Raw genomic sequence first — 27819 nt, forward strand, 5'->3', positions numbered from 1 at the left:
ACTGCATGCAGAGGTGGAAGCTGACTGTGGAAGGAGTTGTGGCAGAGCAGGATGGCTGGAGCCTGTAATTCCACGGAGACACTGGAGCAAGGAAATCACTGGAGATAGGAGACTGGAGCCAGGAGACACTGTACACTGTATGTGACGCATTGTTCAAGGCGATGAGACTGAGCCGATGTTCTGGATTTATACCCCCTGGTCAGTAGGCATTGAATGCTTGAATCATGTGTGCAGACACAGCGCAGGATTGGGTGTTTACAGGTCAGCTGACCGCAAGTGTCATGGCCGCGCCCATGCTGCACAGATGGTGGGTACACACTAGATGGACTTCAGGGGTACACAATGACAATGGGCACATGCCCGCAGACAGAGCATTCATGCAGCCGCAGACTAGGCCTGTGACCTCCGGTGGCCTGCACACCAGCGCGCTGGTAAGTGAGATGCCACTGAACGCCGATTCCTGACAAAATGTTTGAGGATAAATTCTGCAATATGTGAGCGAGTTGCTATATGAAAGCTCAGATTTCAGTTCTAAATGAGCATCTGACAGTGCTGAGGCAAATGCAAAGTGGCGTTTGCTTCTGACTGAGCAGGTTGTGGTTGGGTCAGTGAAGAAGAGGTTAGTTGCTTGGGAGATGATTTTCATTGGGTGCCGAAGACTATGTTTTACCCCCCAGACCTCCATAAACTTAAATGAAAATGGGTATGAAGTGATATGTACATTTTTCTTATTCATTAACTTTTATATTAAGATTTCGTTAAAAGCCTAATCTCATTTAATTGGAGGTATTTTTAAATCTATAGTAACTGCCTCACAGGTAATGGTATGTGCTATAAATTTAAATTGCTGTATCTAATGTTTGTTTCTGGACACATCACAACAAATTTAGTGTACAAGTAAAGTGAACAGTTGCTCATCAATACAGGCTATTTATTAAATGTTTATGAATGGAACACTTAGAGTTTTTTATATAAATTAGTCAATCAACCTGTATACTAGGGCAAACTATATTAAAGAATATTTGGTAGTTATACTACAACAATTTATATTTTAAAAAAGTTTCACAAGTTCAAATAAAGCTATTGGCTAAGTTGGCAAGGCAATTTTTGACAATGTACAACTGAATTTATCTATCTTTCTAACAGCTATTGGTGGTCATTCCGAGTTGATCGCAGCCAGAAACATTTTGCTGCTGCTGCGATCAACTAATACACGCCTATGGGGGAGTGTATTTTAGCTTAGCAGGGCTGCGATCGCTTGTGCAGCCCTGCTAAGCTAAAAAAATTTCAAGCAGAACAAGACCAGCCCTATACCTACTTACCCTGTGCGATGGATCCAGCGATGATGGGCTCGGCTTTGACGTCACTCCTCCGCCCTCCGTTCTGCTGGACACGCCTGCGTTATACTCACCACTCCCCGAAAATGGCTCCAAACGCCCCGGATCCACCCAGCCACGCCTCCTTCCTGTCAATCTTCTTAGCGGTCGGCTCTACGACCGCTTCCTTTGTAAGTCGCAATGTAACCCGACGACCCCTGTCGCCGGGCAATGTCACACACACGCACTGCGCCCGCCGCGCATGTGCATTCCGCACCCGTTCGCACCACAGCAATAAACCGATGCGTGCGATCGGATTGGAATGACCCCCATTGTACTAATTGATAGTTGATAGTAATGGGTGTACTATGTTATACCGACTCTTGGGATCCTGGTGCCCAGCATACCGGCACCGGGATACCTAGCGCCAGCATACCGGCAGCGGGACGAGCGCAAAAGAGCCCCTTGCGGACACGGTGGTGCGCTACGCTACGCGCACCACGCCCACCACGCTATTTTATTCTCCCTCCAGGGGTGTCGTGGACACCCCAAGAGGGAGAATAGTTGTTGGTATGCTGGCTGTTGGGATCCCAGCATCGGTATACTGAGCGCCGGGATCCCGACAGCCGGCATATCGAATGCCTCCTGATAGTAATAATTGTAACTATTTAATAATGTATAAATGCATTTTTATAGTAAAATAAACAATGAAACTAGGGTTGGCCAAACCCGGAAACACTGACGAAAAGTTATTGTAGGATTGGGTGTCTTTATATATCTATAGTCACTGTTACAATCGTCATAAAATGAGATACCAACCATGAGAAAAAGGGGCTCCAGGCACTATAGTAGTCCTTGGCCTGTTGCCCCCAATTAATATTTTCATTCCTACGCCCCTTGACAAATGACATAACAAGCCACCCACACCAGGTATGCCCGTTTGCTGTTACCTGTGTGCTTGGGTTTGGCATATTGAGCAGGAAAAATTAAGCATGGATATCCAAGTAATTATTTTTAGAAATATTGCCTGTGCCACGTGCTGTACCTGTAGGACAGCGGCAATTTAGAGAGGTTAGTAAGTGACTGAGCAGTTAGCCTTGGAAGGAGCTGAGCCAATGTAACTTATAGCTAGAGGAAAGGACGTGCTGCACTCATGAGGAGAGTGCTGCTGATCTACAGTTGATAAGAATATAGTTAGACACCCAGAGGGGATCTTCCCCGAGAACTCAGAGCAAGAATAAAGATGGGAGCAGTGTGCAAGATAGTATTTCCAGGGATGGGGCTGGGGGCAACTGTACTAGTGAATGAGTGGGAGTAGGGTTTAGAGTTAAGTTCAAAGCTTTAATAAAATGTTTGTGAACAAATGATAACAAACAAAATAGTTGTTGGATATACAGTAGTGGCAATAATTGACCCTGTATGAAAGTCAGTAGATTTGATAGGATAGACCTCAGGAAGATATACCTGAAAGTTATAGTAGTGTGGGTAGTATGAGAGGAAAGGGAAGCTTTCACATGCTGTACAAACTATTCCATCCACCAGACATACTGTATGTTATTAATTACTACCCACAACATTTTTCTAAACTCTTCAATGCAAAACAAACTAAAATCTAGTTCCCTATGGAAGCTGGGTGAACAGACCCAGCTAGCAAGACATTATAAACTTTATGTAACACAAGAACAGTGTCAAAACACTACATGATTAGAATGTTGACAAAACATTTCAGGTGGTCTGGTGGGTCTGGAAGCTCCAAAAGTGTCTTTTGGGTCTACCATTGATGTCAGGATGATTTCTGGCTCATCCTGCAGCAGTTCCGGCTGTAAATTGCCCTTACCAATAACTCTCCACCCAGTTCCTAGCCCTAACCTCCCCTCCATAGCCGAACCCTCTGGTATGTAGAGAATGTCAACATTGTACATGTTGACATTGCAAACATGTTGACATTCATAAAATGCTGACATGTTCAATGTCGACATCATAACTCTATACCCTACACTACATCTCTGACCTCTTTATACCCTACACTACATCCCTGACCCCTCTATAAGCTACACTACATCACTGACCCCTCTATACCCTACACTACATCGCTGACCTCTCTATACCCTACTCCACTTTACTGCCCCAGTACTGCCAGATACACATACAGTAATGTTGCCAGTACTGCCAGATACACATAATGTCCCCAATATGGTGCCAGATACACATAATGTCCCCAGTATGGTGTCAAATACACATTGGGCCTAATTCAGGCCTGATCGCTGGGCTGCAAAGTTTGTTGTCCTGTGTTCAGATAGTCTACGCCTCCTGGGGAGTGTAAATTCACCATGCAAGTGTGTGATCCCATATGTAAGCAGAGCTGGAAAAATCCCCTTTGTGCAGTCTCTGCGCAGTACAGGACTTACTCCTACCTTGTGATGTGAAGAGGCTGATCGGGGCCTGAGCTGCAACAGACACCCTCCCTGAAAATGCTTGGACACACCTGCATTTTTCTGGACACTCCCTGTAAACGCTCAGTTGCCACCCACAAATGGCTTCTTCCTGTCAATCACCTTGCGAACTCCGGTGCGTTCGGATTTTTATCACCATCCCGTTGCTGACTGACATTGCCCGTTGTTGTAGTCTGATGCATGTGCGCATTGCGGTGCATACTCATGCGCAGTTAGGACCTGATCGCCTGCTGTGCGAAAATGCACAGCAGCAATCAGATCTGAATTACCCCCATAATGCCCCCAGTATAGAGCCAGATACACATAACCCCTGCTTCCTACACAAGCCCCCGCCCTGTAATCCCTAATCCCCACACATGCCTCCCTGCAATCCCTGCTCCTTACACATGCCACCCCACTGCAATCCCTGCCCCAGTGATAGCGCCCAGCCTCCCAACTCTGTTGTTAGTATGAGCTCCTCCTGAAGGAGCCACTAATCTCAGTAGAACGTGTTCCCCAAGGTGATGCAGGAAGCGCCCATATGCACAGAGGATAGCCTGAAGCTACGATAGGCACCCCATTCTATTGTTACCACCAACCATGGCCTCCTCCATGGCCTGCCTTGATCCATAGCCCTTCTGTGTTACTGCAGCCCAGCTACCCACAAACACACCCTCCACGTATTCACCGGCTTTCTCTATTTTCCAAGATATGTCTGAATCCAAGGCCTCCCCCCAGGGCCCAGATTCCTCTCTCCAGTATCGTGTGTCCAGGCATCCCCAGTCCCTGTGGTTCCGGAACCTCATCCTGTGCCAGCAGCTTCATGTCCTGGGGGTATGGCTTGGTGTAACCAAAGTATGTCTCAGTACACCCAATATCCTAATGTCTCACTCCCTGCCTACTGCTAGTAATCTCCCGGTGCAGCTGCTGTGGTCACAGCACTGCCTCCAACAATGAGCTAACAGGGTGAGTAGGCAGGCAGGGTGACTGCGGCTGTGTCCTCAGGCCGCAGCACTCTGGGCAATTGCCCCTAGATCTGTTCCTTTGCATAGTGCACCTATATCCCCCTTTTTTCTATGTGAAGTACTATAAATCTCAGCAAGGTAGCACCTCTCATTACAATGTGCAGACTAGAGCCCATCCCCCTATATCTACCTGCCTCCCAGCCTACAGCCAGAGAGTGAATAGCTGTCAGCATGCTGATTGGTGAATGGCTGGAGCTATCTACCAATCATAGTGCTGACAGCCATTCACTGTATGGAAGCATGTGAAGAGATGGTGCAGGACAGCAGGAGGGGCGTGTTATGATTTGTTTGTTATTGGTTCCCATGAATCAGTGTTTTGGGTCCACAGTGCATTGCTTTGCCCAAGGCATACTCTGCTGGTAAGATAGCCCTGCTTCTGCTATCTCTGTAGTAAGCTCCAATGCAGTAATATAAACAGATGTTCTTCCTCCCTTATTATAAAAGACAGAACTGTTCCAAGATCTATGAGAAAGTGTCTATGGCAAAAATAAATAGATTTTTTTAATCATGAACCATTAAAACAGGGTAATTGCATTAAGCTTACAAAAGTCTTCTTGGTATCTGCGTTCTAATAGAGTAAGCCTAGAGCCCTAGCTCATAGGGGGTCATTCTGACCCGATCACACGCTGCACTTTATCGCAGCGGTGCGATCGGGTCAGAACTGTGCATGCACCGGCGCCGCAGTGCGCTGGCGCATGCCAGAAGGCCGTTGGGCTGCTATGATCACCTCTGCCTGATTGACAGGCAGGGGCGGTCGCTGGAAGGGGGAAGGCGGAACGGCGGCGTTTGGCCCCATTTTCGTGGGCGTGGTCCGCCCAACGCAGGCGTGGCCGGATCAAACAGGGGGCGGGCCACAGCGGCTGCGTGACGTCACACGCAGCCACTGTGGGCCGGGGAGCGATGAGTAGCTCTCGGCCAGCACGTTAAAGCTGTGCTGGTCGGGAGCTACTCTTGAAGTGCAAAGGTATCGCCGCTGTGCGATGCCTTTGCACTTCTGCGGGGGTGGCCGGCACTGACAAGCGGGGCGGGATAGCCCTGTGCTGGGCGTCCCCCCGCATGTCAGTGTGAGTGATCGTAGCTGTGCTAAATTTAGCACAGCTGCGATCATCTCGGAATGACCCCCACAGTAGCTTAATGAATGGCAATGAGACTCTAATAACCTAAACTGTTTTTTTAAATTGTAGTCAAGTTATTTAGCTTCTAGGCACCCTATGGCAGTGTTTCCCAGCTCCAGTCCTCAGGTACACCTAACAGTGCATGTTTTACAGATCTCTTCAGTAGAGATGAGCGGGTTCGGTTCCTCTGAATCCGAACCCGCCCGAACTTCAGGTTTTTTACACGGGTCCGAGCAGGCTCGGATCTTCCCGCCTTGCACGGCTAACCCGAGCGCGCCCGAACGTCATCATCACGCTGTCGGATTCTCGCGAGGCTCGGATTCTATCGCGAGACTCGGATTCTATATAAGGAGCCGCGCGTCGCCGCCATTTTCACACGTGCATTGAGAGTCATAGGGAGAGGACGTGGCTGGCGTCCTCTCCGTTTAGAGAAGAGAGAGACACAGTATTTTCGGGGAGCATTATTAGGAGGAGTACTACTGTATACTACTATACTACTTGCTGAAGTGATATTTATAGATTAGATAGTGTGACTGTAAGTGTATTAACTGACTTGTGGGGGAGACACTGACAGTGGGGAGCAGTTAGAGTCTGAGAGCAGGACTCAGGAGTACATATAACGTACAGTGCACACTTTTGCTGCCAGAGTCAGTGCCACACTGCCATTGTTGTGACCACACTGACCACCAGTATAATAATATATTTTGTGATTGTCTGCTTAGGCCTCGGAGTACTAGTTGCAAGTTGCAACGTGACCTGTCCTGAAGTGACCACCAGTTTAATAATCAATCACCACCAGTTTAATATATATTTCTCTAACGTCCTAAGTGGATGCTGGGGACTCCGTCAGGACCATGGGGAATAGCGGCTCCGCAGGAGACAGGGCACAAAAATAAAGCTTTAGGATTAGGTGGTGTGTACTGGCTCCTCCCCCTATGACCCTCCTCCAAGCCTCAGTTAGGTTTTTGTGCCCGTCCGAGCAGGGTGCAATCTAGGTGGCTCTCTTAAAGAGCTGCTTAGAAAAGTTTTTTAGGTTTTTTATTTTCAGTGAGTCCTGCTGGCAACAGGCTCACTGCATCGAGGGACTTAGGGGAGAGAATTTCAACTCACCTGCGTGCAGGATGGATTGGATTCTTAGGCTACTGGACACCATTAGCTCCAGAGGGAGTCGGAACACAGGTCTCACCCTGGGGTTCGTCCCGGAGCCGCGCCGCCGACCCCCCTTACAGATGCTGAAGATTGAAGGTCCGGAAACAGGCGGCAGAAGGCTCTTCAGTCTTCATGAAGGTAGCGCACAGCACTGCAGCTGTGCGCCATTGTTGTCACACACTTCACACCAAGCGGTCACGGAGGGTGCAGGGCGCTGCTGGGGGCGCCCTGGGCAGCAATATTTTAATACCTTATGGCAAAAGAATACATCACATATAGCCATTAAGGCTATATGTATGTATTTAACCCATGCCAGTCATCTAAATCTACGGGAGGAAAGCCCGCCGAAATAGGGGGCGGGGCTTATTCACCTCAGCACACAGCGCCATTTTCCTGCTCAGCTCCGCTGTGAGGAAGGCTCCCAGGACTCTCCCCTGCACTGCACTACAGAAACAGGGTAAAACAGAGAGGGGGGGCATTTTTTGGCGATATATTGGATATATTTAAGCTGCTATAAGGAACAACACTTATATAAGGTTGTTCCCATATATATTATAGCGCTTGGGTGTGTGCTGGCAAACTCTCCCTCTGTCTCCCCAAAGGGCTAGTGGGGTCCTGTCTTCGATAAGAGCATTCCCTGTGTGTCTGCTGTGTGTCGGTACGTGTGTGTCGACATGTATGAGGACGATGTTGGCGTGGAGGCAGAGCAATTGCCGATAATGGTGATGTCACCCCCCAGGGAGTCGACACCGGAATGGATGGCTTTGTTTATGGAATTACGTGATAATGTCAGCACATTACAAAAATCAGTTGACGACATGAGACGGCCGGCAAACCAGTTAGTACCTGCCCAGGCGTCTCAGACACCGTCAGGGGCTGTAAAACGCCCTTTACCTCAGTCGGTCGACACAGACACAGACACTGAATCTAGTGTCGACGGTGATGAAACAAACGTATTTTCAAGTAGGGCCACACGTTATATGATCACGGCAATGAAGGAGGCTTTGCATATCTCTGACACTACAAGTACCACAAAAAGGGGTATTATGTGGGGGGTGAAAAAACTACCTGTAGTTTTTCCTGAATCAGAGGAATTAAATGATGTATGTGATGAAGCGTGGGTTAACCCAGATAGAAAAATGCTAATTTCAAAAAAGATATTAGCATTATACCCTTTCCCGCCAGAGGTTAGGGCGCGCTGGGAAACACCCCCTAGGGTGGATAAGGCGCTCACACGCTTATCAAAACAAGTGGCGTTACCGTCTCCTGATACGGCCGCCCTCAAGGATCCAGCGGATAGGAGACTGGAAACTACCCTAAAAAGTATATACACACACACTGGTGTTATACTGCGACCAGCCATCGCCTCAGCCTGGATGTGCAGTGCTGGGGTCGTCTGGTTGGATTCCCTGACTGAAAATATTGATACCCTGGATAGGGACAGTATTTTATTGACTATAGAGCAATTAAAGGATGCTTTCCTTTATATGCGAGATGCGCAGAGAGATATTTGCACTCTGGCATCGAGAGTAAATGCGATGTCCATATCTGCCAGAAGGAGTTTATGGACGCGACAGTGGTCAGATGATGCGGATTCCAAACGACATATGGAAGTATTGCCGTATAAAGGGAAGGAATTATTTGGCGTCGGTCTATCGGATCTGGTGGCCACGGCAACTGCCGGAAAATCCACTTTTTTACCTCAGACCCCCTCCCAACAGAAAAAGACACCGTCTTTTCAGCCGCAGTCCTTTCGGTCCTATAAGAACAAGCGGACAAAAGGACAGTCATATCTGCCTCGGGGCAGAGGAAGGGGTAAGAGAGGGCAGCAAGCAGCCCCTGCCCAGGAACAGAAGCCCTCCCAGGGTTCTGCAAAGCCCTCAGCATGACGCTGGGGCCTTACAAGCGGACTCAGGAGCGGTGGGGGGTCGACTCAAGAATTTCAGCGCACAGTGGGCTTGCTCACAGGTGGACCCCTGGATTCTGCAGGTAGTATCTCAGGGTTACAGGTTGGAATTCGAGAAGTCTCCCCCTCGCCGGTTCCTAAAGTCTGCTTTGCCAACGTCTCCCTCAGACAGGGCGACGGTATTGGAAGCCATTCACAAGCTGTTTTCTCAGCAGGTGATAGTCAAGGTACCCCTCCTACAACAGGGAAAGGGGTATTACTCCACGCTATTTGTGGTACCGAAGCCGGACGGCTCGGTAAGACCTATTCTAAATCTGAAGTCTTTGAACCTGTACATACAAAAATTCAAGTTCAAGATGGAGTCACTCAGAGCAGTGATAGCGAATCTGGAAGAAGGGGACTTTATGGTGTCCCTGGACATAAAGGATGCTTACCTGCATGTCCCAATTTGCCCTTCACATCAAGGGTACCTCAGGTTCGTGGTGCAAAACTGTCATTATCAGTTTCAGACGCTGCCGTTTGGATTGTCCACGGCACCTCGGGTCTTTACCAAGGTAATGGCCGAAATGATGATCCTTCTACGAAGAAGAGGCGTATTAATTATCCCTTACTTGGACGATCTCCTGATAAGGGCAAGGTCCAGAGAACAGCTGGAAGACGGAGTAGCACTGACCCAACTAGTGCTGCAACAACACGGGTGGATTCTGAATTTTCCAAAATCTCAGTTGACCCCGACGACACGTCTGCTGTTCCTGGGAATGATTCTGGACACGGTTCAGAAAAAGGTGTTTCTTCCGGAGGAGAAAGCAAGGGAGTTATCCGAACTTGTCAGGAACCTCCTAAAACCAGGGACAGTGTCTGTGCATCAATGCACAAGAGTCCTGGGAAAGATGGTGGCTTCTTACGAAGCGATTCCATTCGGCAGATTCCACGCACGAACATTTCAGTGGGATCTGCTGGACAAATGGTCCGGATCGCATCTGCAGATGCATCAGCGGATAACCTTATTGCCACGGACAAGGGTGTCTCTTCTGTGGTGGTTGCAGAGTGCTCATCTGTTAGAGGGCCGCAGATTCGGCATACAGGACTGGGTCCTGGTGACCACGGATGCCAGTCTGAGAGGCTGGGGAGCGGTCACACAAGGAAGAAACTTCCAGGGAGTATGGTCAAGCCTGGAGATGTCTCTTCACATAAATATACTGGAGCTAAGAGCGATTTACAATGCTCTAAGTCTGGCAAAACCCCTTCTTCAGGGTCAGCCGGTGTTGATCCAGTCGGACAACATCACGGCAGTCGCCCACGTAAACAGACAGGGCGGCACAAGAAGCAGGACAGCAATGGCAGAAGCTGCAAGGATTCTTCGCTGGGCGGAAGAGCATGTGATAGCACTGTCAGCAGTATTCATTCCGGGAGTGGACAACTGGGAAGCAGACTTCCTCAGCAGACACGATCTACACCCGGGAGAGTGGGGACTTCATCCAGAAGTCTTCCACATGATTGTGAACCGTTGGGAAAAACCAATGGTGGATATGATGGCGTCCCGCCTCAACAAAAAACTGGACAGGTATTGCGCCAGGTCAAGGGATCCTCAGGCAATAGCTGTGGACGCTCTGGTAACACCGTGGGTGTTTCAGTCAGTGTATGTGTTCCCTCCTCTGCCTCTCATACCAAAAGTACTGAGAATTATACGGCAAAAGGGAGTAAGAACGATACTAGTGGCTCCGGATTGGCCAAGAAGAACTTGGTACCCGGAACTTCAAGAGATGCTCACGGAGGATCCGTGGCCTCTACCTCTAAGACGGGACCTGCTTCAGCAGGGACCGTGTCTATTCCAAGACTTACCGCGGCTGCGTTTGACGGCATGGCGGTTGAACGCCGAATTCTAAAGGAAAAAGGCATTCCGGAAGAGGTCATTCCTACACTGGTAAAAGCCAGGAAGGAGGTGACTGCACAACATTATCACCGCATTTGGAGAAAATATGTTGCGTGGTGTGAGGCCAGGAAGGCCCCCACGGAGGAATTTCAACTGGGTCGATTCCTACATTTCCTGCAAACAGGATTGTCTATGGGCCTCAAATTGGGGTCCATTAAGGTTCAAATTTCGGCCCTGTCGATTTTCTTCCAGAAAGAATTGGCTTCAGTTCCTGAAGTCCAGACTTTTGTAAAAGGAGTACTACATATACAGCCCCCGGTTGTGCCCCCAGTGGCAACCTGGGATCTTAATGTAGTCTTGGATTTTCTCAAATCCCATTGGTTTGAGCCGCTCAAATCGGTGGAGCTGAAGTATCTTACATGGAAAGTAACCATGCTACTGGCCCTGGCTTCAGCCAGGAGAGTATCAGAATTGGCGGCTTTATCATATAAGAGCCCATATCTGATTTTCCATACGGACAGGGCAGAACTGCGGACGCGTCCTCATTTTCTGCCTAAGGTGGTGTCAGCGTTTCATCTGAACCAGCCTATTGTGGTGCCTGCGGCTACTAACGAGTTGGAGGATTCCAAGTTGTTGGACGTGGTCCGGACATTGAAAATATATATTTCAAGAACGGCGGGAGTCAGAAAGTCTGACTCACTGCTTATATTGTATGCACCCAACAAGATGGGTGCTCCTGCTTCTAAGCAGACGATTGCTCGTTGTATTTGTAGCACAATTCAACTTGCACATTCTGTGGCAGGCTTGCCACAACCTAAATCTGTCAAGACCCATTCCACAAGGAAAGTGGGCTCATCCTGGGCGGCTGCCCGGGGAGTCTCGGCATTACAACTCTGCCGAGCTGCTACTTGGTCAGGGGCAAACACGTTTGCAAAATTCTACAAATTTGATACCCTGGCTGAGGAGGACCTTGAGTTCTCTCATTCGGTGCTGCAGAGTCATCCGCACTCTCCCGCCCGTTTGGGAGCTTTGGTATAATCCCCATGGTCCTGACGGAGTCCCCAGCATCCACTTAGGACGTTAGAGAAAATAAGAATTTACTTACCGATAATTCTATTTCTCGTAGTCCGTAGTGGATGCTGGGCGCCCATCCCAAGTGCGGATTGTCTGCAATACTTGTACATAGTTATTGTTACAAAAAAATCGGGTTGTTATTTGTTGTGAGCCGTCTGTTCAGAGGCTCCTACGTTTGTCATACTGTTAACTGGGTTCAGATCACAAGTTATACGGTGTGATTGGTGTGGCTGGTATGAGTCTTACCCGGGGTTCAATATCCTTCCTTATTGTGTACGCTCGTCCGGGCACAGTATCCTAACTGAGGCTTGGAGGAGGGTCATAGGGGGAGGAGCCAGTACACACCACCTAATCCTAAAGCTTTATTTTTGTGCCCTGTCTCCTGCGGAGCCGCTATTCCCCATGGTCCTGACGGAGTCCCCAGCATCCACTACGGACTACGAGAAATAGAATTATCGGTAAGTAAATTCTTATTATATATATATATACAATTGTATATAATATATATATATATATATATATATATATATAATATTGAATACCACCTACCCGTGGTTTTTTTTTTTTCATTCTTCTTTATACATACTACTATAGTAGCTTACTGTAGCAGTCTGCGGTGCTGTGCTGACCTGACAGTGTCCAGCAGGTCCGTCATCAGTCATTACATAATAAATATATATAGTACCTGTCCGGCTGCAGTACTAGTGATGTTATATTGATTTCATCTCATTATCAATAATTTATCATCCAGTCTAGACTCTATATTAGCAGCAGACACAGTACGTTAGTCCACGGCTGTAGCTACCTCTGTGTCGGCACTCGGCAGTCCATCCATAATTGTATACCACCTACCCGTGGTTTTTTTTTTTTTCTTTCTTCTTTGTACATACTACTATAGTAGCTTACTGTAGCAGTCTGCGGTGCTGCTGAGCTGACAGTGTCCAGCAGGTCCGTCATCAGTCATCATTACCTAATAAATATATATCTACCTGTCCGGCTGCAGTACTAGTGATATTATATATACATACATATATATATTGATTTCATCTCATTATCAATCATCCAGTCTATATTAGCAGCAGACACAGTACGTTAGTCCACGGCTGTAGCTACCTCTGTGTCGGCACTCAGCAGTCCATCCATAATTGTATACCACCTACCCATGGTTTTTATTTTTTCGTTCTTCTTTGTACATACTACTATAGTATAGTAGCTTACTGTAGCAGTCTGCGGTGCTGCTGAGCTGACAGTGTCCAGCAGGTCCGTCATCAGTCATCATTACCTAATAAATATATTATCTACCTGTCCGGCTGCAGTACTAGTGATATTATATATACATACATATATATATTGATTTCATCTCATTATCAATCATCCAGTCTATATTAGCAGCAGACACAGTACGTTAGTCCACGGCTGTAGCTACCTCTGTGTCGGCACTCGGCAGTCCATCCATAATTGTATACCACCTACCCGTGGTTTTTTTTTTTTCTTTCTTCTTTGTACATACTACTATAGAGTATAGTAGCTTACTGTAGCAGTCTGCGGTGCTGCTGAGCTGACAGTGTCCAGCAGGTCCGTCATCAGTCATCATTACCTAATAAATATATTATCTACCTGTCCGGCTGCAGTACTAGTGATATTATATATACATACATATATATATTGATTTCATCTCATTATCAATCATCCAGTCTATATTAGCAGCAGACACAGTACGTTAGTCCACGGCTGTAGCTACCTCTGTGCCGGCACTCAGCAGTCCATCCATAATTGTATACCACCTACCCGTGGTTTTTTTTTTTCTTTCTTCTTTGTACATACTACTATAGTATAGTAGCTTACTGTAGCAGTCTGCGGTGCTGCTGAGCTGACAGTGTCCAGCAGGTCCGTCATCAGTCATCATTACCTAATAAATATATTATCTACCTGTCCGGCTGCAGTACTAGTGATATTATATATACATACATATATATATTGATTTCATCTCATTATCAATCATCCAGTCTATATTAGCAGCAGACACAGTACGTTAGTCCACGGCTGTAGCTACCTCTGTGTCGGCACTCGGCAGTCCATCCATAATTGTATACCACCTACCCGTGTTTTTTTTTTTTCTTTCTTCTTTGTACATACTACTATAGTATAGTAGCTTACTGTAGCAGTCTGCGGTGCTGCTGAGCTGACAGTGTCCAGCAGGTCCGTCATCAGTCATCATTACCTAATAAATATATTATCTACCTGTCCGGCTGCAGTACTAGTGATATTATATATACATACATATATATATTGATTTCATCTCATTATCAATCATCCAGTCTATATTAGCAGCAGACACAGTACGTTAGTCCACGGCTGTAGCTACCTCTGTGTCGGCACTCGGCAGTCCATCCATAATTGTATACCACCTACCCGTGTTTTTTTTTTTTTTTCTTCTTTGTACATACTACTATAGTATAGTAGCTTACTGTAGCAGTCTGCGGTGCTGCTGAGCTGACAGTGTCCAGCAGGTCCGTCATCAGTCATCATTACCTAATAAATATATTATCTACCTGTCCGGCTGCAGTACTAGTGATATTATATATACATACATATATATATATATTGATTTCATCTCATTATCAATCATCCAGTCTATATTAGCAGCAGACACAGTACGTTAGTCCACGGCTGTAGCTACCTCTGTGTCGGCACTCGGCAGTCCATCCATAAGTATACTAGTATCCATCCATCTCCATTGTTTACCTGAGGTGCCTTTTAGTTGTGCCTATTAAAATATGGAGAACAAAAATGTTGAGGTTCCAAAATTAGGGAAAGATCAAGATCCACTTCCACCTCGTGCTGAAGCTGCTGCCACTAGTCATGGCCGAGACGATGAAATGCCAGCAACGTCGTCTGCCAAGGCCGATGCCCAATGTCATAGTACAGAGCATGTCAAATCCAAAACACCAAATATCAGTAAAAAAAGGACTCCAAAACCTAAAATAAAATTGTCGGAGGAGAAGCGTAAACTTGCCAATATGCCATTTACCACACGGAGTGGCAAGGAACGGCTGAGGCCCTGGCCTATGTTCATGGCTAGTGGTTCAGCTTCACATGAGGATGGAAGCACTCAGCCTCTCGCTAGAAAACTGAAAAGACTCAAGCTGGCAAAAGCACCGCAAAGAACTGTGCGTTCTTCGAAATCCAAAATCCACAAGGAGAGTCCAATTGTGTCGGTTGCGATGCCTGACCTTCCCAACACTGGACGTGAAGAGCATGCGCCTTCCACCATTTGCACGCCCCCTGCAAGTGCTGGAAGGAGCACCCGCAGTCCAGTTCCTGATAGTCAGATTGAAGATGTCAGTGTTGAAGTACACCAGGATGAGGAGGATATGGGTGTTGCTGGCGCTGGGGAGGAAATTGACCAGGAGGATTCTGATGGTGAGGTGGTTTGTTTAAGTCAGGCACCCGGGGAGACACCTGTTGTCCGTGGGAGGAATATGGCCACTGACATGCCTGGTGAAAATACCAAAAAAATCAGCTCTTCGGTGTGGAAGTATTTCAACAGAAATGCGGACAACAGGTGTCAAGCCGTGTGTTGCCTTTGTCAAGCTGTAATAAGTAGGGGTAAGGACGTTAACCACCTCGGAACATCCTCCCTTATACGTCACCTGCAGCGCATTCATAATAAGTCAGTGACAAGTTCAAAAACTTTGGGTGACAGCGGAAGCAGTCCACTGACCAGTAAATCCCTTCCTCTTGTAACCAAGCTCACGCAAACCACCCCACCAACTCCCTCAGTGTCAATTTCCTCCTTCCCCAGGAATGCCAATAGTCCTGCAGGCCATGTCACTAGCAATTCTGACGATTCCTCTCCTGCCTGGGATTCCTCCGATGCATCCTTGCGTGTAACGCCTACTGCTGCTGGCGCTGCTGTTGTTGCTGCTGGGAGTCGATGGTCATCCCAGAGGGGAAGTCGTAAGCCCACTTGTACTACTTCCAGTAAGCAATTGACTGTCCAACAGTCCTTTGCGAGGAAGATGAAATATCACAGCAGTCATCCTGCTGCAAAGCGGATAACTGAGGCCTTGACAACTATGTTGGTGTTAGACGTGCGTCCGGTATCCGCCGTTAGTTCACAGGGAACTAGACAATTTATTGAGGCAGTGTGCCCCCGTTACCAAATACCATCTAGGTTCCACTTCTCTAGGCAGGCGATACCGAGAATGTACACGGACGTCAGAAAAAGACTCACCAGTGTCCTAAAAAATGCAGTTGTACCCAATGTCCACTTAACCACGGACATGTGGACAAGTGGAGCAGGGCAGGGTCAGGACTATATGACTGTGACAGCCCACTGGGTAGATGTATGGACTCCCGCCGCAAGAACAGCAGCGGCGGCACCAGTAGCAGCATCTCGCAAACGCCAACTCTTTCCTAGGCAGGCTACGCTTTGTATCAACGCTTTCCAGAATACGCACACAGCTGAAAACCTCTTACGGCAACTGAGGAAGATCATCGCGGAATGGCTTACCCCAATTGGACTCTCCTGTGGATTTGTGGCATCGGACAACGCCAGCAATATTGTGTGTGCATTAAATATGGGCAAATTCCAGCACGTCCCATGTTTTGCACATACCTTGAATTTGGTGGTGCAGAATTTTTTAAAAAACGACAGGGGCGTGCAAGAGATGCTGTCGGTGGCCAGAAGAATTGCGGGACACTTTCGGCGTACAGGCACCACGTACAGAAGACTGGAGCACCACCAAAAACTACTGAACCTGCCCTGCCATCATCTGAAGCAAGAAGTGGTAACGAGGTGGAATTCAACCCTCTATATGCTTCAGAGGTTGGAGGAGCAGCAAAAGGCCATTCAAGCCTATACAATTGAGCACGATATAGGAGGTGGAATGCACCTGTCTCAAGCGCAGTGGAGAATGATTTCAACGTTGTGCAAGGTTCTGATGCCCTTTGAACTTGCCACACGTGAAGTCAGTTCAGACACTGCCAGCCTGAGTCAGGTCATTCCCCTCATCAGGCTTTTGCAGAAGAAGCTGGAGACATTGAAGGAGGAGCTAACACGGAGCGATTCCGCTAGGCATGTGGGACTTGTGGATGGAGCCCTTAATTCGCTTAACAAGGATTCACGGGTGGTCAATCTGTTGAAATCAGAGCACTACATTTTGGCCACCGTGCTCGATCCTAGATTTAAAGCCTACCTTGGATCTCTCTTTCCGGCAGACACAAGTCTGCTGGGGTTGAAAGACCTGCTGGTGAGAAAATTGTCAAGTCAAGCGGAACGCGACCTGTCAACAACATCTCCTCCTTCACATTCTCCCGCAACTGGGGGTGCGAGGAAAAGGCTCAGAATTCCGAGCCCACCCGCTGGCGGTGATGCAGGGCAGTCTGGAGCGACTGCTGATGCTGACATCTGGTCCGGACTGAAGGACCTGACAACGATTACGGACATGTCGTCTACTGTCACTGCATATGATTCTCTCACCATTGAAAGAATGGTGGAGGATTATATGAGTGACCGCATCCAAGTAGGCACGTCACACAGTCCGTACTTATACTGGCAGGAAAAAGAGGCAATTTGGAGGCCCTTGCACAAATTGGCTTTATTCTACCTAAGTTGCCCTCCCACAAGTGTGTACTCCGAAAGAGTGTTTAGTGACGCCGCTCACCTTGTCAGCAATCGGCGTACGAGGTTACATCCAGAAAATGTGGAGAAGATGATGTTCATTAAAATTAATTATAATCAATTCCTCCGTGGAGACATTGACCAGCAGCAATTGCCTCCACAAAGTACACAGGGAGCTGAGATGGTGGATTCCAGTGGGGACGAATTGATAATCTGTGAGGAGGGGGATGTACACGGTGATATATCGGAGGATGATGATGAGGTGGACATCTTGCCTCTGTAGAGCCAGTTTGTGCAAGGAGAGATTAATTGCTTCTTTTTTGGTGGGGGTCCAAACCAACCCGTCATTTCAGTCACAGTCGTGTGGCAGACCCTGTCACTGAAATGATGGGTTGGTTAAAGTGTGCATGTCCTGTTTATACAACATAAGGGTGGGTGGGAGGGCCCAAGGACAATTCCATCTTGCACCTCTTTTTTCTTTAATTTTTCTTTGCGTCATGTGCTGTTTGGGGAGGGTTTTTTGGAAGGGCCATCCTGCGTGACACTGCAGTGCCACTCCTAGATGGGCCCGGTGTTTGTGTCGGCCACTAGGGTCGCTTATCTTACTCACACAGCTACCTCATTGCGCCTCTTTTTTTCTTTGCGTCATGTGCTGTTTGGGGAGGGTTTTTTGGAAGGGACATCCTGCGTGACACTGCAGTGACACTCCTAGATGGGCCCGGTGTTTGTGTCGGCCACTAGGGTCGCTTATCTTACTCACACAGCTAACTCATTGCGCCTCTTTTTTTCTTTGCGTCATGTGCTGTTTGGGGAGGGTTTTTTGGAAGGGACATCCTGCGTGACACTGCAGTGCCACTCCTAGATGGGCCCGGTGTTTGTGTCGGCCACTAGGGTCGCTTATCTTACTCACACAGCTACCTCATTGCGCCTCTTTTTTTCTTTGCGTCATGTGCTGTTTGGGGAGGGTTTTTTGGAAGGGACATCCTGCGTGACACTGCAGTGCCACTCCTAGATGGGCCCGGTGTTTGTGTCGGCCACTAGGGTCGCTTATCTTACTCACACAGCTACCTCATTGCGCCTCTTTTTTTCTTTGCGTCATGTGCTGTTTGGGGAGGGTTTTTTGGAAGGGACATCCTGCGTGACACTGCAGTGACACTCCTAGATGGGCCCGGTGTTTGTGTCGGCCACTAGGGTCGCTTATCTTACTCACACAGCTACCTCATTGCGCCTCTTTTTTTCTTTGCGTCATGTGCTGTTTGGGGAGGGTTTTTTGGAAGGGACATCCTGCGTGACACTGCAGTGACACTCCTAGATGGGCCCGGTGTTTGTGTCGGCCACTAGGGTCGCTTATCTTACTCACACAGCTACCTCATTGCGCCTCTTTTTTTCTTTGCGTCATGTGCTGTTTGGGGAGGGTTTTTTGGAAGGGACACCTGCGTGACACTGCAGTGACACTCCTAGATGGGCCCGGTGTTTGTGTCGGCCACTAGGGTCGCTTATCTTACTCACACAGCTACCTCATTGCGCCTCTTTTTTTCTTTGCGTCATGTGCTGTTTGGGGAGGGTTTTTTGGAAGGGACATCCTGCGTGACACTGCAGTGACACTCCTAGATGGGCCCGGTGTTTGTGTCGGCCACTAGGGTCGCTTATCTTACTCACACAGCTACCTCATTGCGCCTCTTTTTTTCTTTGCGTCATGTGCTGTTTGGGGAGGGTTTTTTGGAAGGGACATCCTGCGTGACACTGCAGTGACACTCCTAGATGGGCCCGGTGTTTGTGTCGGCCACTAGGGTCGCTTAGCTTAGTCATCCAGCGACCTAGGTGCAAATTTTAGGACTAAAAATAATATTGTGAGGTGTTAGGTATTCAGAATAGACTGAAAATGAGTGTAAATTATGGTTTTTGAGGTTAATAATACTTTGGGATCAAAATGACCCCCAAATTCTATGATTTAAGCTGTTTTTTAGTGTTTTTTGAAAAAAACACCCGAATCCAAAACACACCCGAATCCGACAAAAAAAATTCGGTGAGGTTTTGCCAAAACGCGGTCGAACCCAAAACACGGCCGCGGAACCGAACCCAAAACCAAAACACAAAACCCGAAAAATTTCCGGCGCTCATCTCTACTCTTCAGTATCACAAATTAAATAGTTAGCTTCATCTGGAGATGTTTTAAAATGTGTCAGTCAGTAGTGAGTAGATGTGATCTGGAAAACATGCTATGTTAGACTGAATATGGGAAACACTTCCCTATAGGGTATTTGTCAGGATTAGCGATGCAGACTGCAACATTGAGATATGTATGCAGAAGCAAGGTTTTAGAATATATTGTTTAGGTCAGTGCTATTTTTGTAGGAAAACAGGTTCAGGAAGTGTGGACATTAGTGGGTGGTGATGTGGTTGGAGCTACCAAGGTGGGGCGGGGGGCATCAATTGGTGCATAAATTTTTTTTTTAAACACATAATGCCCCCAGCAGTGCCATATATACACACATTATGCTGTGCCGTATATGCACAGTAATGTCAGTTACACATTGCACCCAGTAGTGCAAGTTATACGTTGTCCCCCAGTATTGCCTGTTACACATTGCCCCAAGTAGTGCCATTTACACATTGCCCCCAGTAGTGCCATTTACACATTGTCCACAGTAATGCCAGTTACACATTGCACCCAGTAGTGCCAGTTACACATTGCCCCCAGTAGTGCCAGTTACACAGTGACCCAGTAGTGCCAGTTACACATTGTCCCCAGTAGTGCCAGTTACACAGTGCCCCCAGTAGTGCCAGTTACACAATGCACCCAGTAGTGCCAGTTACACAGTGCCCCATGTAATGGCAGTTACATTATCCCCAGTATTGCCAGTTACACATTGCCCGTAGTAGTGCCAGTTACACATTGCCCCCCAGTATTGCCAGTTACACATTACCCCCAGTATTGCCAGTTACACATTGTCCCTCCAGTAATGGCAATTACACTTTGCCCCCAGTTTTGCCAGTTACACTTTGCCCCCAGTAGTGCTAGTTACACATTGTCTCCCAGTATTGCCAATTACAAATTGCCCTCCAGTAGTGCCAGCTAAACGATGCCACCACTAGTAGTGCTCACCCCTCCGTCCGCTGCTCCACTTTAAATTTCAACTGTCTGAGCCTGAGGGGAGGAGAGTGCAGTGCGCGTCTCTCCTTTCCCTCGCTGTGTCCCGTCTCCGGTGCGGCATTCATTTGAAATATGGCGCCAGCTTCTGAGCCAATCAAATCTCGCAGGCTGGCAACCAATCAGGAGCTGCTGCTGCCAGTCTGTGAGCGCTGATTGGCCGCCGGAGATAGGACACAGCAAGGGGAAGGAGAGGTGTGCGCTCTCCTCCCCTCAGGCTCAGACAGGGGAAGCGCAGCGCCGAAGTAGAGGCAGCAGTGACAGCAGGGCAGACAGGGCTGCAAGGTCCAGACTACAGTTCCTGGATACGTTATTTTAGAAAAAAGCTTCAGGAACGGCGTTCCGGACCAAAAATAGCCCTGGATTCGGTTTTGGAGTATTCCATGGGCATGTAAACCAAAAAGTAACACTGATATAAACAATCAGAAGTGGCAAATGCAGTTTCTTTCTTGATGACCCTTTGTAGGGCCCATAGGAGTCAAGGGCATATCAGGAGCCATTTTCTTGAATATTTCAGCATCAGACGCTCAGAACACTGTGCATGCTCATTAGTGTTCTGAAAGTCATTGCAGAAGCGTACTGTCTATTCTGGTTTGTGTTCTAAGAGGATGAGACTTCTCCGTTGACTCCAACATTTTAGAAACTTCTGTTGCTTCTCTTCTTGCTGCTGGTATTATGTAAGGTTTTAATTTGACCCCATTGCAACCCCAAGTGACAACATTGTTAAAACTTTAGGTTCTATCTAGAATTTTAGAGAACATATCTTTATTCCATTTTAGCATATCATTAACCTCAGTCTACTGCTCATGGACTATCAGGAAATATTTTAACAACTAATAGTGTCACGAATACACACTAAAATAGAGAGAACACTGCGAACACATAAAGCTGCAACTTGAATTTATTTCCAACTCTAAATGAGGTCCATAGAGTGGATAAGAATGTTCATAAATACAATGATATTATCCAATCTGATTTTTATATAACTGTTAATATATAAATTAATACATTTTGTACCCATTTCTAATTCCTATCAGATTTTCAGGACGAGGGATCTGTTTGCGCCTATTCATGCATTTAGTAGGTGAAAATGACCAGATTCCCAGCAGAATAGCAGCTTGTATGGGCAATTTTACATACAATGCACGTACAGATTGATACAAGATTACAAGAGATATGAATAGCTACAGGTGGTCAATGTCAAGGACAAAAAACGTTCAGATCCCCAGAATGTTTCACTTGTCAGAGAGATTAGTTAATTTGCACTGTTACAAATGGGATCAACCTGTCTTTAAATTGTGTTTTTTCTTCAATAGCTCAAATGCCCTTCTGAGATTTTCTTCTATTTTTAACCAGCAAGAGATAATTATCTGGTAGGTAAGTATGTAATAAATCAAGGCGAGTAATGAGGACATCTGCACATGTAATCATTATTATTTACCAAGTATAGAGAAATGACCGGTGTACCCCAGCCCTACATAGCCTGCTATTGCATCACTCCTCTCCACATGGTATTTATGTGCACAATCTGATTCATTTTCTATTAGAGAAAAGGAGATAATTACGTTGTGGGTGCTATCAAACCTTTCTCCTCCGAGTGTGTTCTGTTATTAAAATTCAGCATGCCTCATTTAATAGAATGTACTACAGTTTTAAGATAAAACAAAGGAGTTTCAAAAAGCCTGTTAGCAGCTACCCCTCTCTTTCCCTCTTTTCCACTCTCTCCTTCTCTCTCTCCCTCTTCCTTTCCCACCTCTCTCACTACTCTACCCTACTCTCTTTCTGCCTCCCCTCTCTCTCTGTTCATCTCACCCTCCCTCTCCTTCGCCCTTCTCTCACTCTACCTCTCCCCTCTCTTACTTTCTCTGCCACACTCTCACCCTCTCTCCCATTCTGTTTCTCTGTCTCTCCTTCTCTCTATTCCTCTCCCCCTTCTACCCCACTCTTTCTCCCTCTCCCTACTTCCTCCTACCCCACTCTCTTTCTCCTTCTTCCTTTCCCATCTCTCTCCCCTAATGTCTCTCTGCCTCCCTTCTCTGTAATGACTGTGGTTTTTGTGAACCTGGCGTGTATGTGATGTCCATGCAAGTAACTGGAGGACTGTGTGTATATTGGATGGTCTGTGGGAATCAGTGAGATAAAGAGCTCAAGGAGCAATCCGTGACCAGGAGTCGAAACCAGGCCTCGGCAGAGGGAGCCGTATCCTAACCACTGGATCACCAAGGACTTGGTGTTGATAGCAGGATGGTGAATGTATTGGTGAGAACGAACTAGATATACTGTCACAGGAGTAGGTGTTTGTGTACTCTAGGTTACTATCAAATAGGTCCTCTGGCATTGCGCAGAAATGGGAGGAGAACTGAAGACATTAAACCGGATGGGTTACCAGTGAGACTGAGAGCAGGGCTGGTTACCGGTGAGACTGAGAACCGGACTGAGAACTGGGCTGGGGTACCGGTATAACTGGAACACAACTGTAATCCTGGCTGGTACTACATATAACTTGAAATGCAACTGTAGTAGAACAATGACTGTTGCATGTGACTTTAAGACATGGCTGAAGAAGAACTGAAGACTGTAGCTGTGACTTTAAGACAAGGCTGAAGAACTGAAAACTGTAGCTGTGACTTTAATACGAGGCTGAAGAATAACTGAAAACTGTAGCTGTGACTTTAAGATGAGGCTGAAGAATACTGCGGCTGTGTCTTTAAGACGAGACTGAAGAATACTGCGGCTGTGTCTTTAAGATGAGACTGATACTGGATATAACTGGTAAAACAACTGTAATCCGGACTGGGTAGCAAAAGAACAGAGTTTCACAGGAACTAAGGTAATAGTGTTACCTTTTAGGGAGCTCAGCTACTAAGCGCACACTGAGCTGTGTAACACAAGGAACTGGCAGCTTCTGTAACACAAGTCTCTTTACTTATACTTCCTGGTCCTTGGTGATTGGTGAACAGAATCAGGTGATTCAGAGAGTCTCAGGCTGGCACAGGATTGGATAGCTCCAGGTCAGGTGATCAGATCCTGTCATGTCAGTACTCCAGGTTTGGCTCTGATGTGGAGTGAGGCCTAGCAGGCCGAAAAAAACACTGAAGCATGAGCTTCTACAAATGAACAGAGGGTGCTGACTTTTAGGCCTAAACTCCAGAGAGCCAAGCACAGTGGAGAATGTATCTGGTGACCAGTGGAGTCAGAGAGGCATATAGTATAATGACAACAATGATTGCTGTGTAGGCACAGCATAGAAAGACTTGTTGAATTCAGTATTCACAAAGAAGGTTAATCATCACAGGTGGAGCTTGTTAAGTCTCACCTTCCAGGCAGAGAACTCAGCACTCAGGAAACTCATGGTACTGGCAAGCTGTTTATCCAAGTGAGCAGAAAAGATGCAGGATCACCAAATATGAGAACAGGTAAGTCAACAAATATGGGAACAATAGTCAGGATCATGACACTCTCTCTCTCTGTCCATCTCACCCCTCTATCTATCTATCTCTCTCTCTCCTTCTCCCTCTTCCCCCTCCTCTCCCTCTTCCTTCTCTTACTTTCTTTCCCCCACTCTCACCCTCTCTTGCCTTCTCTTTCTCTCTCTCTTCTTCTCCCCCTCTCACTCTCTCCCCCCACTCCCTATCCCTCCCCCTCCCATCCCCCTCTCCTCTCTCTCTCCTTCTCTCTCTCCTCCCTCTTTCTATCTCTCTGTCCCCCATTCTCTCTGCTTCTCTCTCACTCTCTTCCTCTCACACGCTCTCCCTGATCCCTCTTTTCCTTTCCCCTATGCCATCCCTCTCTCCCTCTTTTTCTCCTTCCCTCCAACTCCTCTCTCTTCCTCGCCCTATCCTTCTACCTCTCTTTTCCTCACCTCACTCTCTCTCTCCCCTTATCTCTCTCTACCTATTTCTCTATCACATGCATGTGATCTGTCAAGTGACAGATATACAGCCATCGTGGCTTGGCCATGCACATCATTTTTCCTCTGTTCCACCACTACCACCACCAATTTGCTATGTATGACCTTGGATAATCTAATAGCTTTTCCTTAATAGTTTATGTTGCTGAAAGTTGGAGGGACAGAGCTTGATAACACCATCATCATGAAGGGAGAGGTATTGATGTCATTAGGCTCCACCTCTTCCAGAAACTATATGGGAGAGAGAATGTGCATTCTTTGAATCCTTGTTTGAAAGAGAAATACATTATCTGGTGATCATTTGTGATCAGCAGAGAACTCCCCTGTACTTAAAAAATCATAATGAAGTCCAAGGATGGAGGAATGCCGTCGGTGTGCGGATGATTACCCGCACTGGTGGATGGTATCAGAAGTGTTATGGGGACTGAACAGCTGCATAATGATTAGTTCAGCTGTCACTATATGTAAGACCCTACAGAATCAGGTGTATAGCTAGCCTTCTATGCAGAAGGAAAACAGTACTATATAGAATGAGCAGCCACATATGTCTTTCATCAGGATCTACAGCTCATTATGCCTTGTAGTACGCTGTGAATAACATTACATTTAGGGGGTCATTCCGAGTTGATCGCTCGCTAGCAACTTTTTGCTGTGCTGTGATCAGATAGTCGCCGTCTATGGGGGAGTGTATTTTCGCTTTGCAAGTGTGCGAACGGTTTTGCAGCTGACGGCACAAAAAAATAAGATTTTAAACCTACCGGTAAATCTTTTTCTCCTAGTCCGTAGAGGATGCTGGGGACTCCGTAAGGACCATGGGGTATAGACGGGCTCCGCAGGAGACATGGGCACTATAAAGAACTTTTAGTATGGGTGTGCACTGGCTCCTCCCTCTATGCCCCTCCACCAGACCTCAGTTAGAGAACTGTGCCCAGAGGAGATGGACAATACGAGGAAAGGATTTTGTTAATCTAAGGGCAAGGTTCATACCAGCCCACACCAAACATACCATATAACCTGGAATACACGTAACCAGTTAACAGTATGAACAAAGAACAGCATCAGCCAAAGACTGATCTTAACTGTAACATAACCCTTATGTAAGCAACAACTATATACAAGCCTTGCAGAAATATGTCCGCACTGGGACGGGCGCCCAGCATCCTCTACGGACTAGGAGAAAAAGATTTACTGGTAGGTTTAAAATCTTATTTTCTCTTACGTCCTAGAGGATGCTGGGGACTCCGTAAGGACCATGGGGTTTATACCAAAGCTCCAAACCGGGCGGGAGAGTGCGGATGACTCTGCAGCACCGATTGAGCAAACGCGAGGTCCTCATCAGCCAGGGTATCAAACTTGTAGAATTTAGCAAAAGTGTTTGAACCCGACCAAGTAGCTGCTCGGCATAACTGCAAAGCCGAGACGCCTCGGGCAACCGCCCAAGAAGAGCCCACCTTCCTAGTGGAATGGGCCTTTACCGAATTTGGTAACGGCAATCCAGCCGTAGAATAAGCCTGCTGAATCGTGTTACAGATCCAGCGAGCCAAAGTCTGCTTCGAAGCAGGCGCGCCAATCTTGTTGGCTGCATACAGGACAAACAGAGCCTCTGTTTTCCTAATCCTAGCCGTCCTGGCTACATAAATCTTTAATGCCCTGACTACATCCAGGGACTTGGAGTCCTCCAAGTCACTTGTAGCTACAGGCACCACGATAGGTTGGTTCATATGAAATGAAGACACCACCTTAGGCAAAAACTCAATTCCACTCTATCCACATGAAAAATCAAGTAGGGGCTCTTGTGAGACAAGGCCGCCAATTCTGACACCCGCCTTGCCGAAGCCAAGGCTAATAACATGACCACCTTCCAGGTGAGAAATTTCAATTCAACCGTTTGAAGGGGTTCAAACCAGTGTGATTTAAGGAACTGTAACACCACGTTCAGGTCCCATGGTGCCACTGGGGGCACAAAAGGAGGCTGGATGTGCAGCACTCTCTTCACAAAAGTTTGGACTTCTGGGAGAGAAGCCAATTCCTTCTGAAAGAATACAGATAGGGCCGAAATCTGTACCTTAATGGAGCCTAACTTCAGGCCCATATCCACTCCTGTCTGTAGGAAGTGGAGAAAACGGCCCAGATGGAAATCTTCCGTAGAAGCATTCTTGGTTTCACACCAAGAGACATACTTCCTCCAGATACGGTGATAATGTTTCGCCATCACCTCCTTCCTAGCCTTTATTAGAGTAGGTATGACCTCCTCCGGAATACCTTTCTCAGCTAGGATCCGGCGTTCAACCGCCATGCCGTCAAACGTAACCGCGGTAAGTCTTGGAACATGCAGGGCCCCTGCTGCAACAGGTCCTCCCTGAGAGGAAGAGGCCAATGATCTTCTGTGAGTATGACCTGAAGATCTGAGTACCAGGCCCTTCGAGGCCAATCTGGAACAATGAGTATTGTCTGTACTCTTTTTTGTCTTATGATCCTCAAAACCTTTGCGATGAGAGGAAGAGGAGGAAACACAAAGACCGACTGAAACACCCATGGTGTTACCAGGGCATCTACTGCTATTGCCTGAGGGTCCCGGGACCTGGCACAATACCTCCGAAGCTTCTTGTTGAGGCGTGATGCCATCATGTCTATTTGAGGAATTCCCCAGAGACCCGTTATCTCTGCAAAGACTTCTTGATGAAGTCCCCACTCTCCTGGATGGAGATCATGCCCAGTCCACTCCCGGAATGAAGACAGCTGACAGAGCGCTTACGTGATTTTCCGCCCAGCGAAGAATCCTGGTGGCTTCCGCCATCGCGACTCTGCTCCTTGTCCCGCCTTGGCGGTTCACATGAGCCACGGCTGTGACATTGTCTGATTGAATCAGAACCGGTAGGTCGCGGAGAAGACTCTCCGCTTGTCGAAGGCCGTTGTATATGGCCCTTAATTCCAGCACGTTGATGTGCAGACAAGACTCCTGGCTTGACCATAGTCCCTGAAAATTTCTTCCTTGGGTGACTGCTCCCCATCCTCGGAGGCTCGCGTCCGTGGTTACCAGAACCCAGTCCTGAATCCCGAACCTGCGACCCTCTAGAAGGTGAGCACTTTGGAGCTACCATGGGGGACAGTGTTATTTTCTGATGTATTAGTAGATGGGACCCGGACCACTTGTCCAGAAGGTCCCACTGAAACGTCCTCGCATGAAACCTGCCGAAGGGAATGGCCTCGTAGGAGGCCACCATTTTTCCCAGAACTCGAGT

At 47.3% G+C, this 27819-nt stretch overlaps 1 protein-coding gene across 4 annotated transcripts in view; it reads left to right on the forward strand.

The window, feature by feature from the left end:
• The window catches only part of SLC2A9 (solute carrier family 2 member 9), a 724331-nt gene that overhangs the window by 650702 nt on the left and 45810 nt on the right, over nucleotides 1–27819 (forward strand). The window contains exon 13 of one of the 4 annotated variants that reach the window (XM_063923114.1): nucleotides 21984–22044. The exons of 2 other annotated variants lie outside the window; for them this stretch is intronic. In XM_063923114.1, coding sequence (XP_063779184.1) covers nucleotides 21984–22019 — 36 coding nt within the window. In that variant the 3' untranslated portion in view covers nucleotides 22020–22044. The remainder of the gene's footprint in view (nucleotides 1–21983; nucleotides 22045–27819) is intronic. One more of the 4 variants, XM_063923122.1, reaches the window with a different exon arrangement.

Source organism: Pseudophryne corroboree, chromosome 1 (genome assembly GCF_028390025.1).
Source record: "Pseudophryne corroboree isolate aPseCor3 chromosome 1, aPseCor3.hap2, whole genome shotgun sequence".
Classification (NCBI taxonomy): Eukaryota; Metazoa; Chordata; class Amphibia; order Anura; family Myobatrachidae; genus Pseudophryne; species Pseudophryne corroboree.